A 16,619-nucleotide genomic window follows, 5' to 3' on the forward strand; every position below is an offset into this window, starting at 1 on the left:
CAATAGAGTTGTTATCCTGTCATTCTGATAGACTGACCAACAGAAAATAATCACGAAGGCTAATGGAATATTGGTCTCAATGTCTAGAGGGCTGGAGTACAAGGATGCAGACATTATGCTGCAGTTATACAAAACCCTGGTTAGACCCCACTTGGAGTAGTGTGAGCAGATCTGAACACCACACCTTAGAAAGGAGAGATTGACCTTGGAGGGAGTACAATGTAAGTTTGCAAGAATGATGACTGGACTTCAGGGGTTAAGTTATGAGGAGAGGTTATACAATTTTAGGCCTAGTTTTCTCTAGAATTTATAAGTTTAAGGGGTGATCTGATGGGGGCGGCACAGTGGCACAGTGGTTAGCACTGCTGCCTCACAGCACCTGAGACCCGGGTTCAATTCCCGACTCAGGCGACAGACTGTGTGGAGTTTGCACGTTCTCCCCGTGTCTGCGTGGGTTTCCTCCGGGTGCTCCGGTTTCCTCCCACAGTCCAAAGATGTGCGGGTCAGGTGAATTGGCCATGCTAAATTGCCCGTAGTGTTAGGTAAGGGGTAAATGTAGGGGTATGGGTGGGTTGCGCTTCGGCGGGTCAGTGTGGACTTGTTGGGCCGAAGGGCCTGTTTCCACACTGTAAGTAATCTAATCTAATCTAATCAAAGTCTTCAAGTTATTAATGGGAAAAAGAGAGTAGATAAAGATCTACAATTTCCACTGGTTAGGGATTCTAGAACCAGGGACAATAGCCTGAGAAGAAAGCACTTCTACAAATAAATGGCAGTGAATATTTTATCAGTTCATTTTAAATCTAACATTTTTTTAAACAAAGAGATTTGTGTCAAAGGCAGGTATATGGCGATAGGCCACAGATCAGCTATGATCGCATTGAATGGCCTACTCCTGTTCCTGTATTCCTTCTCCTAGTATGATGGATGCCTGCACATCAGGGGTCCTTGGTTCCAGAGAAAGCTTGCTGCCAGTCTGGCAATTAATCTGAGGCCAAAAGAGAAAATGCTGGAAAATCTCAGCAGGTCTGACAGCATCTGTAAGGAGAGAAAAGAGCTGATGTTTTGAGTCTAACTGACCCTTTGTCCAAGCTCTTGTCAAATCTGAGGGGCTTCACTGAAAGAGACAAGACTTGGAGGTGGTTGAGGGGGGGAATTAGCTAGCCCTGGTTTGTGAGAGGGAGAGCAGGCTGAGAAGGAGAGTGTTTCATGGTAACCCCAGCTGGTGTGGGAATTGAACCCATGCTATTGGTGTTGCCATCCAGCCAACAGAGATAAACTCCATCTTCAGCTTTGAATGCCAGCCTTGATTTGGAATAGGAAAGATACCTTCACATCAATAGACTTCAGACCCAGGGGTGGCTTTGGAAACTTTTCTGTTGAACTTTTAAGGCCCCTTTGTATTTGGCAATTAAGGTAAACCACTACAGGGATTTTCAAACTGCCTATATTGAGCTGTAATAATTGTGACACATTTGTCTTTATGCTGAATGTTTAACAGTCCTTTATTGTAATTGATCCTTGCAATCAAATGAGGGCTTTTTTTTTAACATGTTGCTGTGGAGATGAAAATCCATTTCTGCCCTTGGCTTACAGTTTGTCTTCTCTTTTGAAAATGTAATTACTTGAACTAGAAAAGGTGTCATTAGTTAAACTTGTCTAACTGTCGATCTATGGGAAAATAAAATCACACTTCATATTATCACGATTTGTTTCAATTTAAAAATAGCTTTGTAATGCTCCAGATGCCCTGCTGTTAATTACTATGAAAATTCATAAGGAAAAGCAAAATGCTGTAGTTGCTGGGAACATGCAATAAAAATGGGAACTGCTAGAAATACTCAGTAGGTTTGGCAGCCTCTGAGGAGACAGGAACAAAGGTAAATCTTTCAGTTAATGAGTTTGTGAGAGTTGAAGGAAATTGCAGACTTTAAGCACAGTTTTTAGCATCAGTAGAGACTTCTCAAATATTAAAGTAGTCCGAACCTACATTCAGCAAGACCTGAACAACTTCCAGCTTTAGACTGATTTATAACGCAAACATCAAAGCAGTTACCAAAGTTCCAGGTTGACCATCTTCAACAGGAGAAAATCTAACCATCTCCCCAAGGCATTTAACAGTGAGGAATCCACCATCAGCAACAGCCTTGGGGTCACCACTGAGCTGAAATTGAACTGGATCAGCCGGATATGTCATGTGGCTACAAAAGCAGGTCAGAGGTTGGGAATTCTGGGGAGATTAACGCATCTCCTGACTCTCCCAAGCTTGTCCACCATCAACAAGGGGCAAGTCAGGAGTGTGATGGAATAGTCCCCACTTGCCTGGATGGGTGCAGCTCCAACAACATTCAAGAAGCTTGATGCTATCCAGGACAAAGCAGCCCATTGAACAACACCTCATCCAACACGTTCAGTATTCTCTCCCTCTGCCAGCAGCACACAGTGGCTGATGCTTGCATTATCTGTAAGATACACTGCAGCTTCCTTCAACAGCACCTTCCAAACCTGTCACCTCTGGAAACACACACAGCATGGTGGCACAGTGGTTAGCACTGCTGCCTCACAGCACCAGAGATTAGATTACTTACAGTGTGGAAACAGGCCCTTCGGCCCAACAAGTCCACACCGACCCGCCGAAGCGCAAACCCACCCATACCCCTACGTTTACCCCTTACCTAACACTACGGGCAATTTAGCATGGCCAATTCACCTGACCTGCACATCTTTTTTTGGATTGTGGGAGGAAACCGGAGCACCCGGAGGAAACCCACGCAGACACGGGGAGAATGTGCAAACTCCACACAGTCAGTCGCCTGAGTCGGGAATTGAACCCGGGTCTCAGGCGCTGTGAGGCAGCAGTGCTAACCACTGTGCCACCGTGCCGCCCACAATTTCCACCTCAATTTCCACCTCATGCGACTGACTGTGTGGAGTTTGCACATTCTCCCCGTGGCTGCGTGGGTTTCCTCCCACAGTCCAAAAAATGTGCAGGTTAGGTGAATTGGCCGTGCTAAATTGTCTGCAGTGTCAGGTGAAGGGGTAAATGTAGGGGAATGGGATTGGGTGGGTTGGGCTTCGGCGGGCCAGTGTGGACTTGTGGGCCGAAGGGCCTGTTTCCACATTGTAAGTAATCTAATCTTAAAAAAAACAACTCCACGACCCTGCGGCCGACCACTTCAACATGCAAGTTCTGGGCCCCCTCTTCTGCCAAATCCTAGCTACCGGACACCTGGAGGAAGAGTGCCTCCTGTTCCACCTTGGGACCCTCCAACCACACAGGATCAATTTCACCAGTTTTCTAATTTTCCCTCATCCCAGAGCCAACCCTCCAACAGCTCAGCACCGCCCCCTTGAACTATCCTACCTGTCCATCTTCCTTCCAACCCCCGCTCTGAACTATCGCATGACCCCCCCACCTGTATCTATCTATCACCTTTGCAGCTACCTTCCCCCAGCCGCACACCCCTCCCATTTATCTCTTAGCCCCCTTGCCCCCCCCAAACATTCCTGATGAAGAACTTATGCTCAAAATGTCAACCCTTGTGCTCCTTTGATGCTTTTCCAATGCCACACTTTTCAAACTTGTGAACTCTGCCAATTTAGAAGTAACATTTCCCTCAATGACCCCCTTTCCACACGGGTACTGCATCTCCCGCTCTCTGCCTCCCAGAAGTGCCCTCTCCCCAACTATTTGTTTTGATTTGATTTATTACTGTCACGTGTACCGAGGTACAGTTAGAAGTGGTGCCTTATCTGCTTTACAGGCAGATTGTACGATACAAGTGCATCAAGGAAATGGAACAGAGCGCAGGCTACAGTGTTACATCTCCGAGAAAGTGTGGAGAGAGCTCAACATTAACATTAAAGAGGTGCATTCAAAAGTCTGATAACAGTGGGAATCAAGCTTTTCTTGAATCTGTTCATACGTATATAGAAATGTTTGTATCTTCTTCCCAATGGAAGATGGTGGAAGAGAGTATAACCAGGGTGGGAAGCGGTCTTTGATTACATTAGTTGCATTCCTGAGACATCAGGAAATATAGATGGAGTCAGTGGAAGATTGGTTTGCATGATGGTCTGGGCTGTGTTCACAACACTCTGTACTTCCTCTCGGTCTTGGGAAGAATAATTGCCTATCAATCTGTGATGCATTCATCCATGATGCACGATAAAAATTGATAAGAGTCATTGTGGACATGCCTCCTGAGAAAATAGAGGCATTGTTGCGCTTTCTTAGTGTCAATGTGGTTGGACCAGGACAGTTTGCTGATCACTCCCAGAAACTTGACGGTCTCTGCCATCTCCGCCTCAGCCTCATTGATGCAGTCGGGGCGTGTTCTCCACTCCACTTCCTGAAGCCAATGACCAGCTCCTTTGTTTAGCTGATGTGTGTATAAGGAGTATAGTGTGGGGCTGAGTACACAGCCTTGCGGGACACCAGTGATGAGGATTATCATGGGGGAGGTTTTGTTGCCTATCATACTGACTGTGGTCTGTCCGTCAGGAAGTTGAGAATCCAGTTACAGAGGGAGAGAGCAGAGACCTGAGTGTCTGTGTTTGCTGATGAGTTTGTTTGGAACTATGATGTTGAAGGCAGAGCTGTCGCCAATAAGTAGAAGCCTGACGTAGGTGTCCTTATTGTCCAGATATTCCAGGGATGAGTGTAGGGCCAGGGAATTGGCATCTGCCCTGGATCTGTTGTGCCAATAGGCGAATTGCAAAAGATCAAGGCAATCTGGGAGGCTGGAATTGATGTGTGCCATGAGCAAGCACTTCATAATGACACAGGTCAGAGCCACTGGGTGGGTGTCATTGAGGCACGCTGCATGATGTTTCTTTGGCACTGGGATGATGCTGGTCTTTTTGAAGCAGGTGGGAATTTCAGATGGTATTAAGGAGAATTTGAAGATGCCTGCGGATACTCCCGCCAGCTGGTCCACACAAGATCTGAGTGCACAGCTAGGAACTTCATCCAGGCCATTCGATTTCCACAGGATCACCCTTAAGAAAGTTGATCTAACATCTGCGGCAGTGACCATGGGTACAGGTGCATCTGAGGCTGAAGGGATAGGTGATATTGTTCCACTGCCTTTCTGTTCAGAGCAAGTGCAACCTAGCTAACCTCTGTGCCAAGGTGCCCAGCTCATGCTCCCACTCCTCCTCTCATCGTACCAATGACTTCACCCCTTCCCTTCTCCCACTTTTCCTGGTCAAGAAACTGGGTATTGTTTGTAGTTCCATTTCTGGCCACTGATGGCACTGGTGGGACAACAGAGCTGCAGTCCAATCAGATTGGCCATCATCCTTGAGGTGGGGCTTTATCTGGGTGTGACTGGCGGCCGTGAACTCCAATCAGTTAACACTCCTCAGGGTGTTAAGTTGCTGTAGGACAGCCAGTATTCCCACTGACTCTCATAGTAAGGTGGAAAACCCTATTCATGAGAAAATACTTCTGTGAATCCTCAACATCTTCTAATCACCGGCACAGAGATGTTATTACCCACCAGTGACGTGGGTGGGACTTGAATCTGGGTGTCCTGGTTCAGAGATAGGGACAATACCACACCATATGAACCCTCTAGTGTATTTTATGCTCTTAATCCTTTGAGAATTTCCTGGATACATTGTCAAGTTCCAGGACGGCTGAATGTGACAGACCATAAAGTTCAACTGAAACTGAGACCCTGTTGACAGATATAAACAATACTCTTCCCACAGATAATAATGTCTGATTAATGGGAAGCAGCAGGACACAGGGTTATTTTGAACAGCACAGAATTATACACGGTGGTGACTGCTGATATTTTCTTCTGCCTTGATTTCTGGGACATTGCCCAGAGTGAGGCAGCTTTCCACAAGGATGTTTATAGAATGAGAGCTGGGAGCTAAGGACTCGACTTTGAGCAGTCATTTTCATTCAGATAGACTGTTGGGTGTGAGAGCCCAGCGTTTGGAAACTTTATACAGATTTGTTACATTGTTGATTGTTTAATATTCCATTACTATCGATCAAATTGTTGGAGAGGAATGATTAGATTAGATCCCCTACAGTGTGGAAACAGGCCCTTCGACCCAACTAGTCCACACCGACCCGCTAAAGAGTAACCCACCCAGCCCCATTTCCCTCTGACTAATTCACCTAACACTATGGGTAATAAAATCTGATTGAAGATTTGTAGCTCGGGTATCCGTTGTTGTGGTTCTGCTCGCCGAGCTGGAAGTTTTTGCTGCAAACGTTTCGTTCCCTGGCTAGGGAACATCATCAGTGCGGTGGGAGCCTCGTGTGAAGCGCTGCTTTGATGTTTCTTCCGGTATTTATATTGGTTTGTTCTTGCCGCTTCCGGGTGTCAGTTTCAGCTGCAGTGATTTGTATCTGGGGTCCAGGTCGATGTGTCTGTTGATGGATGTTCTTGCCGTTTCCGGGTGTCAGTTTCAGCTGTAGTGGTTTGTATATGGTGTCCAGGTCAATGTGTCTATTGATGGAGTTTGTGGATGAATGCCATGCTTCTAGGAATTCTCTGGCTGTTCTCTGTCTGGCTTGTCCTCTGACAGTGGTGTTTTCCCAGTCAAATTCATGTTGCTGGTTGTCTGAGTGTATGGCTACTAGAGATAGCTGGTCGTGTCGTTTTGTGGCTAGCTGATGTTCATGGATGCGGATTGTTAGCTGTCTTCCTGTTTGTCCTATATAGTGTTTTGTGCAGTCCTTGCATGGTATTTTGTAAACTACGTTAGTTTGGCTCATGCTGGGTATTGGGTCCTTTGTTCTAGTGAGTTGTTGTCTGAGCGTGGATGTTGGCTTGTGTGCTGTTATGAGTCCTAAGGGTCGCAGTAGTCTGGCTGTCAGTTCTGAGACACTCCTGACGTATGGTAGAGTGGCTAGTCCTTTTGGTTGTGGCATGTCCTCGTTCCGTGGTCTATCTCTTAGGCATCTGGTGATAAAGTTGCGTGGGTATCCGTTTTTGGTGAATACCTTGTATAGATGTTCCTCTTCCTCTTTTCGCAGTTCTGGTGTACTGCAGTGTGTTGTGGCCCTTTTGAATAGTGTCCTGATGCAGCTTCGTTTGTGTGTGTTGGGGTGGTTACTTTCATAGTTTAAGACTTGGTCTGTGTGTGTTGGTTTCCTGTGTATCCTTGTGGTGAATTCTCCGTTGGGTGTTCTCTCTACTAACACGTCTAGGAATGGGAGTTGGCTATCCTTTTCAAACTCTGGATCAGATATGTTGATGACACCTTTGTAATCATCAAAAACACAGATATAGAAAAAACACACAGAATCATCAATGCCACACTCACAGGAATCCGATTCGCACGAGAAGAAGAAAAGGATAGCCAACTCCCATTCCTAGACGTGTTAGTAGAGAGAACACCCAACGGAGAATTCACCACAAGGATACACAGGAAACCAACACACACAGACCAAGTCTTAAACTATGAAAGTAACCACCCCAACACACACAAACGAAGCTGCATCAGGACACTATTCAAAAGGGCCACAACACACTGCAGTACACCAGAACTGCGAAAAGAGGAAGAGGAACATCTATACAAGGTATTCGCCAAAAACGGATACCCACGCAACTTTATCACCAGATGCCTAAGAGATAGACCACGGAATGAGGACATGCCACAACCAAAAGGACTAGCCACTCTACCATACGTCAGGAGTGTCTCAGAACTGACAGCCAGACTACTGCAACCCTTAGGACTCATAACAGCACACAAGCCAACATCCACGCTCAGACAACAACTCACTAGAACAAAGGACCCAATACCCAGCATGAGCCAAACTAACGTAGTTTACAAAATACCATGCAAGGACTGCACAAAACACTATATAGGACAAACAGGAAGACAGCTAACAATCCGCATCCACGAACATCAGCTAGCCACAAAACGACACGACCAGCTATCTCTAGTAGCCATACACTCAGACAACCAGCAACATGAATTTGACTGGGAAAACACCACTATCATAGGACAAGCCAGACAGAGAACAGCCAGAGAATTCCTAGAAGCATGGCATTCATCCACAAACTCCATCAATAGACACATTGACCTGGACACCATATACAAACCACTACAGCTGAAACTGACACCCGGAAACGGCAAGAACATCCATCAATAGACACATCGACCTGGACCCCAGATACAAATCACTGCAGCTGAAACTGACACCCGGAAGCGGCAAGAACAAACCAATATAAATACCGGAAGAAACGTCAAAGCAGCGCTTCACACGAGGCTCCCACCGCACTGATGATGTTCCCTAGCCAGGGAACGAAACGTTTGCAGCAAAAACTTCCAGCTCGGCGAGCAGAACCACAACTATGGGTAATTTGGCATGGCCAATTCACCTGACCTGCCCATCTTTGGATTGTGGGAGGAAACTGGAGCACCCAGAGGAAACCCACGTAGAATGTGCAAACTCCACACAGACTGTCACGAGAGGCTGGAATTGAACCTGGGACCCTGGTGCTATGAGGCAACAGTGCTAACCACTGAGCCACTGTGCCATGCAGCCAAAGCTGACGAGAGGATGAGCAACAGTCCCTCAAAGTGACAAACTGCACACATTTGTTTAATTGGTCCTTGCATATAAACGTGATGCATTTATATAGCAACTTCAATGTAGTGACGCTTCTTGTGATGCTTCACATGTACATTCTCAAACAAAATGTGGCGCTGTCATGAAATATTAAACAAGTGACCAATATGTTGCTCAAAAAGACACAGAATTTATGGAAGCTGTTACTACTCTCCAGCAGATCTAGGCAAGCCATTTTATATTCACATCAGAACAATATTTTTCAGAATTATTATGCTGTGTGTAGGAGGCCATTGGGCCCATCATGCCCACACCACTTCTATTATCTAGTGCCAATCTACTGCCTCTTCCCCAAATCCCTGCACATTATTCCCATCCAAATAACCATCTGAGGCCTCTTGAATGTCTCCGTTTGAACCTGCCTACACCTCACTTCTAGGCAGTGCATCCCATACCCTAAAACTCTCACCTCACATCCCTCTTGTTTCCTTTTCGAGCTTCACCCTATCTAATGTATCCAGCCCGCTTATAATTTTAAAAACCTCTAACAGCTCTCATCTCAACTGCCTTCTGTCCAGGGGGAAAAAGTCCCAGCAGTCAATCTGTCTGCGTAGCTGAAGTTTCTCATTCATGGAACATTCTAGTAAATCACTTCTGCACTCTCTCTAGAGTACTTACACCTCTCCTATAATGTGGCACCCACAACATTTTCCATCTATTTCCCAAACCTGAGACCTCAGCTCCTATTCCCGAGGTTGACGACAAATTCTGAGGACCAGCAGTCACCAGCGCACAGTTTGCTTTGCACCAATCATTGGGGTTGATGGGATTCGAAGAGGCAACTATCCATATTACCTGCAAATTCTCCCTCCCCCGTACTAATCACAGCAGCAACAACGTTGGGCATCTAAGACTCGTCAAGGTACTCCTGAGGAGCAATTATCAACCACAATTTGATTTTGAGCCACACAAGGAGCTGTCGACAGGCTTATGGCGTGTGTCCCTTCCTCTGAGCCAGGAGCACTGTGTTTAAGTCCCATCTGAGGATTTGATGGCTGACCACTGCAGATTCTTCCAATACAGAAGATGGCGCCATAACCATCATACCACTGGCGCAGGCTGGTGGTAGGAGGGTAAACATGGGTTGAAATCCCATCATGACAGGAAGTGAGATTTAATTTAACTGTATGAAACTTGAAGTGAAAGCTACTCTCAGTAATGGGGCCCCTGAAACTGTTGTCAATTGTCAAAAGTTCATTCATGCTCCCCCTATCCTGGTGATTATCATTGACCAGAAACTGAACTTAACTCCTCATATATGATAGGGGTCTTTAAGAGACATATAGATAAGCGCATAAATATGCAAGGAACGAGGGATATGGACCAAGGGCAGGCAGAAGGGATTAGTTTAATTTGGCGTCATGTTCAGCGCAACATCATGGGTCGGAGGGCCTGTTCCTGGTCTGAATAGTTCCATGTTCTATAAAAACTGTGGCTACAAAATAAGTCAGAGACGAGGAATCCTGCAGCAAGTAACTCACCTCCTGCCTCCCCAAAGCCTGTGCACCATCTACAAGGCACAAGTCAGGAGTGTGCCTGGATGGGTGCAGCTCCAACAACCCTCAAGAACCTTGACACCATTCAGCACAAAGCAGCCGGCTTGACTAGCAACGCATCCATAATCTTCCACTCCCTCCACCACTGACGCTCAGCGGCAGCAGTGTGTACTAGCTACAAGGTGCACTGTAAAAATTCGCCAAGACACTTTCAATAGCACTTTCCAAACCTGAAACCACTACCACCTAGAAAGACAAGAGCAGCAGACACATAGCAACCTGCAAGTTCCACCCCAAGCTACTCACCATCCCCACTTGGAAATATATCGTCATTCCTTCACAGTTGCTGGGTCAAAACACTGGAACTGTCGCTGTAATGGAATAGTGCGTCTACCTAAAGCACATACACTGCAGCAGGTCAAGAAGGCAATCGAGAGTCTGGTGCTGCAGGTCAGGCAGCATCCGAGGAGCAGGAGTATCGACGTTTTGGGCAAAAGCCCTTCATCAGGAAGATTCCTGATGTAGGGCTTTTACCAGAAACATCTCCTTCTCCTCGGATGCTGCCTGACCTGCTATTTCAGCACCACACTCTTGACTTGAATCTCCAGCATCTGCAGTCCTCACTTTGGTCTAGTTCAAGAAGACAGCTCACCTCAAGGGCACCTTGGGATAGGCAAAAATGCTGGCCAAGTCAGCAACACCCACATCCTATGAATGAATATTTTTTTTCAAAAATGTCCTTGAGGAAAGGAAATTTGCTGTCCTTCTCTAGTCTGGGCTATATGTGAGTCCAGACCTTAAAGAATGTGGTTGACTCTTAACTGCCTTCTGAAATGACCTCACAATGATTCAAAGTTAATCCTGGCCTTGGCAGTGATGCCCACACATCAGTGAAATGGGGTTTGTTTTTGAAGTGGCAGGCAGTAAGACTGGGAAAGACTCCTAGGCAGCCGTGTGAAGGAAAGGATATCGGAGCCCACACCGTCTTATCCAGAGCTTCTGAGGACAGCATGTGGAATTAGTCAGGAATCTGGAAACGCAGACTCCCTGAGTGAAATGTCTCATACCACCATGTAAGGACAGTGACCAAAAGCATGGATCACGTCAGGGCCCTTAAGGGACATCTTAAAGTTAAAGAGAGAGATGGGTATGTTTAGGGAAGGATTTCCAGAGTTTAGAATCCAGGCAACCAAAGGTACAGTCATCATTGGTAAAGCAATTACACTCACGGATGCTCAATGATAAACAATTGGAGGAATGCGGAGCTCACAGAGCAGCACTAAAGTCAGGCATTGAAAAATGTTTGATCAGAAATTCCAATTCCTTCCAAACTAAAGAATTCCCATTGGGAGATGCCATGCAATAGGAGGAAGTAGGCAGTAATTTTCTTTTATTCTTTCATGGCATGTGAGCATTGTTGGCAAGGTTAGCACTTACTGTGTTGTCTATCCAAGGAGGTGGTGATAAGCTGCCTTATTAAACTGCTGCAGTCTGCCCTGTAGTGCCAGCAGCAAGGGAGCTCCAGGACTTTGGATCCAATGACATTGAAAGGTGATGTATTTCCAAGTTAGGATGTTGACAGGTGATGGTGTTCTTAATTGTCTCAGTGGTAGAAGTTGCAGGATTGGACAGTGCTGTGTCAAATGAGCCTGGCCGAGTTGCTGCAGTGCATCTTGCCAATGGTACACAGTGCTGTTGGTGGAGGAAGTGGTTAGTTTAAGATGATGAGTGGGATCCCAGTCAAATGGGCTACTTTGCCCCCATTTCTGTCCACCTTCTCAAGTGGATACTTCAGTTGAATGAGACAATGGGATACCCGAAGAGTGATTTTAAAAGGGAGGGATTCATAATAGAGAAATGTTTAATCAGTAAGGGAATCCAATGTTGTGGGGAATAGGCAGGGAAATGAGAATGGCAGGTTAGGCAGCATCCAAGGAACAGGAAATTCGATGTTTCGGGCCAGAGCCCTTCATTCCTGATGAAGGGCTCTGGCCCGAAACGTCGAATTTCCTGTTCCTGGATGCTGCCTAACCTGCTGTGCTTTAACCAGCAACACATTTTCAGCTCTGATCTCCAGCATCTGCAGACCTCACTTTTTACTACAGGGAAATGAGAATGATCAAGTCAGCCATGATCTCATTGAACGGCAGCATAGACTCAATGGGCTGAATGGCTTATTTTTGCTCCTATTTCTTATGGTTTTATTCCGCCTCAGTGATCCACTTTGCAGATACTTTACACTCTGTGAGAGTTGAGCTTATCAAAGATTCACCTTCACTAGCCTGAGACGAACCAGATAAATTGTGTTAAAATGTTTCATTGTTTAACAGCTGAAAGAGGGATATTCAGCTGAATAAAATTCTAAGTAAAATGTTATCACCAGTGCTGCAGTGCTTAAGCAAAGAAACAACTGCAAAAGTGATCTTAATCATGATATCTTCCTTGGTTTCAGGTTATCAGGGATATCTTATTAATAGGCCATCGGCAAGCCTTCGCCTGGGTTGATGAATGGTGTGGTAAGTCCATCTAAGTAATTGTACTTGTTTTTAACATTACATATAGTACTTCATCAATATCGAGTAACCAGAGCTCTCTCTCGTATTTTAAGTGGGAAAGGACAAGCAAAGATGTTTGGCGTCATTGCTGGGTGGATTAGGATATTTTGCAGACTTGCTGACAATAGTACATGTCCATTTTCCAATAAATCCCAACAGGAGCAATCTGGCACTTAGTGAACACAATAGCATACATATCAGTGATAGTAAACACTCCATTAGTTTTGGATCATCCATTTTGTTTAAGGTTATTGTGATCTGAAATGTTCACTCAGTTGCTTATCACTGTTGCTGTCTGACCTGTAACTATTCCAGCATTTTCAGATTTTGAGCAGTATTTTGCCTTTGTTTAAATCTAATTTAGCTTAACAGTCCAGATCAGTCACCCTCACTGCAACTGAGAGGGCTACAGGCTCCTGGTCTGAATTCACGTGTTCAATTTTTATATAGCTGAGTACATTCAAATAAACAGATTCCTTCTACACTTCCATAACTGGGAGATTAATCCAATGTTAATTTCCAAGATGAGAAATGGATATTGTTTGTGTTTAACTCACAGATGGATATTCTCATAGATATGCTTACTGCCAAGATACCCAGCCTCAATGCTTATCATTCATGTTTTGTTTTAAAATAATATTCTAAGAAAAAGGAAGTACATGACTAGACACTTATTTTGACTGTCAATTCAAAACAAGAAGGGGAACATTTAGTTAAACCCTTCAATTTGCTAAACCCTTCAGACCATTTCAATAAGGATTCGGACAGCAGTTTGAAAAGGTCAATAAGTTTACTGACAGCACTGCTGCATTTTGTTGCAATGGATCAACTGTTTATAAATGAACTTGTGTGTTCCACTAAGTTTTAACTGGAACACTTCGACAGCATGGCAAAATACCATGGAAAGCAAGGTAATGGTCTGCGCAGTGTGTGCCCTGACTTTGCAAACAAAACCATTGTAAGAACATCAGAATGAGGAGCAGTAATAGACCATTCAGCCCCTCAAGCCTGCCCCACCATTCATTACAATCATTGGCTGATCTCATCTCAGCCTCAACTCAACTTTCCTGCCCTTAGCCCATAGCCCTTCATTAAAAATTTATCTCTTTCTTAAACTTACTTACTGTCCCAGCATCCATCACACTCGTGGGTAATACATTCCACAGGTTGATGACTATTTGAGAGAAGCATTTTAATAAAATTATGAAGGATAGAAGCAGGGGGGTTGTTTCGACTGAACTAGAACTGGAGGGAATAGCGTCAAAATAAGGGAGAGCAGATTTAGGACTGAGCTGAGGAGGAACTTCTTCACCCAAAGGGTTGTGAATCTGTGGAATTCCCTGCCCAGTGGAACATTTGGGGTTTTCTTGTTGAATGTTTTCAAGGCAAATTAGGTTTTTGAACATTAAAAGTTATGGTAAGCAGGTGGGTAAGTGGAACTGAGTCCTCAAAAAAGATCAGCCATGATCTTGTTGAAAGGAGCATACATCCTTTCCCCATCTATTCTGTTAATCCCCTTCAGCATCGTATGTACTTCAATTAGGACACCTCTCATTCTTTCAAATTCCAAAGGGTTTTAGGCCTAAACATTTTTCCTCATTAGCCTCATCCCTGGAATCAATCTAAATGAATATCCTCAAAACTGCCTCCAATACAAGTCCATCTCTCCTCATGTAAATTATGTGCAATACTCCAGATGTGGTCTCATTAAAACCTCATACAGTTGCACAACACTTCTATATTTTTATACACTATTCCTTTAGCAATGAATGTCAAAGTTCCATTTACCTTATTACCTTCCATACTTAATATACGAGCTATCTGTGATTCATGCACAAGGGCACCCAGATCTCTCTGCACTGACACACTCCAAAGTTTTTCTCCATTTTGGTAATAATTTCCGATTTATCAGGAATAAATCTCATCTGCCACATGTTGACCAATTCACCCACCTAACATTAGTGAGGTCTCTTCTGGAGTTCTGTGTCCAGTTATGGGTCATCCTGTATTTGAAGGATGTGGAGAGGGTGCAGTAGAGATTTACCAGGATGTTGCAGGGAATGGAAGGTTTGAGTTGTAGGGTGAGGCGGGATAGGCTGGGACTTCTTGCAGTAGAGCATAGGAAGTTGAGGGATGACCTTATAGAAGCTTATAAAATCATGAGGGGCATGGTTAAGGTGAATAGCAGGTGTCTTTTCCTTGTGATGAGGGATTTCAAGACTTGGGGCCATATTTTTAAGGTGAGAGGAGAAAGATTTAAAAAAGACGCAGAGATTGTGTGTGGGATGAACTTCCAGAAGAAGTGGTGGATTATGAGGACAGTGACAACATTTAAAAGATACTTAGATAAGCGCATGAGTAAAAAATGTTTGGAGGGATATGCTGCCTGACCTGCTGTGCTTTTCCAGTGCCACACTTTTTGACTCTAACTCTCCAGCATTTGCAGTCCTCACTTTCCCCTTGGAGGGATATGGGCCAGGAGCAGGCAGGTGAGACTAGCTTAGTTTGGGATTATGGTCAGCATGGACTGGTTGGACTGAAGGGTCAGCTTCTATGCTGTATGACTCCATGACTCTATGGCCTACTCATGAGGAAGTCCCAGTTATATACTTGTTTCACAGTAACCACACACGTCACAGATAGGAGTTGTCTCAGAACATGGAGAGGGAAAAGATGTTGAATATGGCTGTGGGGTCAGGACCCCAACATTGGGTGTCCTAGTGGGTTGTGATCCACATTGCTTGATGTCCAAAGTGAGTTTCAACAAGCAGTCCATTTAAATGGAGAGTGTGTCTGATCATTGTCACGTTATAGATGGCGGGATAATGGGAACCCTTCCAATGCTGAAAGACTAGCAGTCCGACCGTCTGAGGTAAGCAGGAGGGTACAAGGGCTGAAATACCCTTGAAGAATTTTTTTAATGTCCGTTCCCCATCCCCAGGCTAATTTCGCCTCCAGGGGCCCAGCAGCCTTAGCTGTGGTCGTGTGACCAAGGTGGGTAAGGGAGAAGGGGAGGGGTCTCCCAATTGGAGCATCTCTCTCATTCCTCTGTCTGCCTCCAGGGGTCTTCATACCAATTGGAATTTAATCAGCATTTGGAGCGTGACCTTAATTGGTCCTATAATCGGCACTGTGAATTACCCTGTGCACAGGTAACTAGATCCTCTCCTGCGACAGGATCAAAACCTTGTTCAAAAATTCAGCCCGTTGAATTTGTGGTTTTAGTCAAAGCTAAAGGATTGGAAGTGTTCACTCCGCCTCCCCCATGCACTGCCACTGCCTTGTCCCCCTGTGTGCTCCTCATGATTTCTGTTTCCATTAGTAAGGTGACTGGCTCGCGAGATGCCAGAGACATGAAATCATCTCAAGTGCAGGTTGCCAGGGCAACCGAATCGGGAAAGAAATGACTTTGACGAATTCTCAGTAAAAGTGCTGCAGGTTAAATTGGGACATCAGCAATGTGAAGTCAGGATTAATTTGCAGCTCTTTGACATTTCTGCTAGTCCACCTGTCCCTGTTAAAGGAATAAAAGTGCTGAATTAGCACTGTTAATTAAACTGTAAAATGCATACACACCAATCTGTTACTATGATGAAGAGCTGTTGTGGTGCAGTGGTAGTGTTGCTAGTAAAAAAGGCTGGGTTCAAGTCCCACCTTCCCCAGAGTTGTCATCGCAGGCTAGTTGAGAATAACTTAAAACCAGTTGATACTTTCTGCCATGTGGAGTGTGTTATACCCCCTTGTGGGGCCGGGGTGGGGGTGGGGGGGTTGGAGTGGAGGGTGGTAGTTAGACTGGTGAGACCATTGAAAGGTTAAGGGTTTGGAAAGCAAACTCAAGAGGTTCTGTTACAGGTAATAGCTCTGCTAAATAATTCTGAAGCTCATCAACAACAACTGCATTTGTCTAGCACCTTTTTATTGCAGCAGGCTCATGCAAAAGTGCTTTGCGAGCGATGATCAAAT

General features: G+C 45.1%; 1 protein-coding gene across 1 annotated transcript in view; it reads left to right on the forward strand.

The window, feature by feature from the left end:
* Positions 1-16,619, forward strand: part of LOC132825352 (cytoplasmic phosphatidylinositol transfer protein 1-like) — a 208,708-nt gene that overhangs the window by 151,438 nt on the left and 40,651 nt on the right. The window contains exon 9 of the mRNA XM_060840514.1: positions 12,554-12,617. Coding sequence (XP_060696497.1) covers positions 12,554-12,617 — 64 coding nt within the window. The remainder of the gene's footprint in view (positions 1-12,553; positions 12,618-16,619) is intronic.

This window comes from Hemiscyllium ocellatum, chromosome 20 (genome assembly GCF_020745735.1).
Source record: "Hemiscyllium ocellatum isolate sHemOce1 chromosome 20, sHemOce1.pat.X.cur, whole genome shotgun sequence".
Taxonomy (NCBI): Eukaryota; Metazoa; Chordata; class Chondrichthyes; order Orectolobiformes; family Hemiscylliidae; genus Hemiscyllium; species Hemiscyllium ocellatum.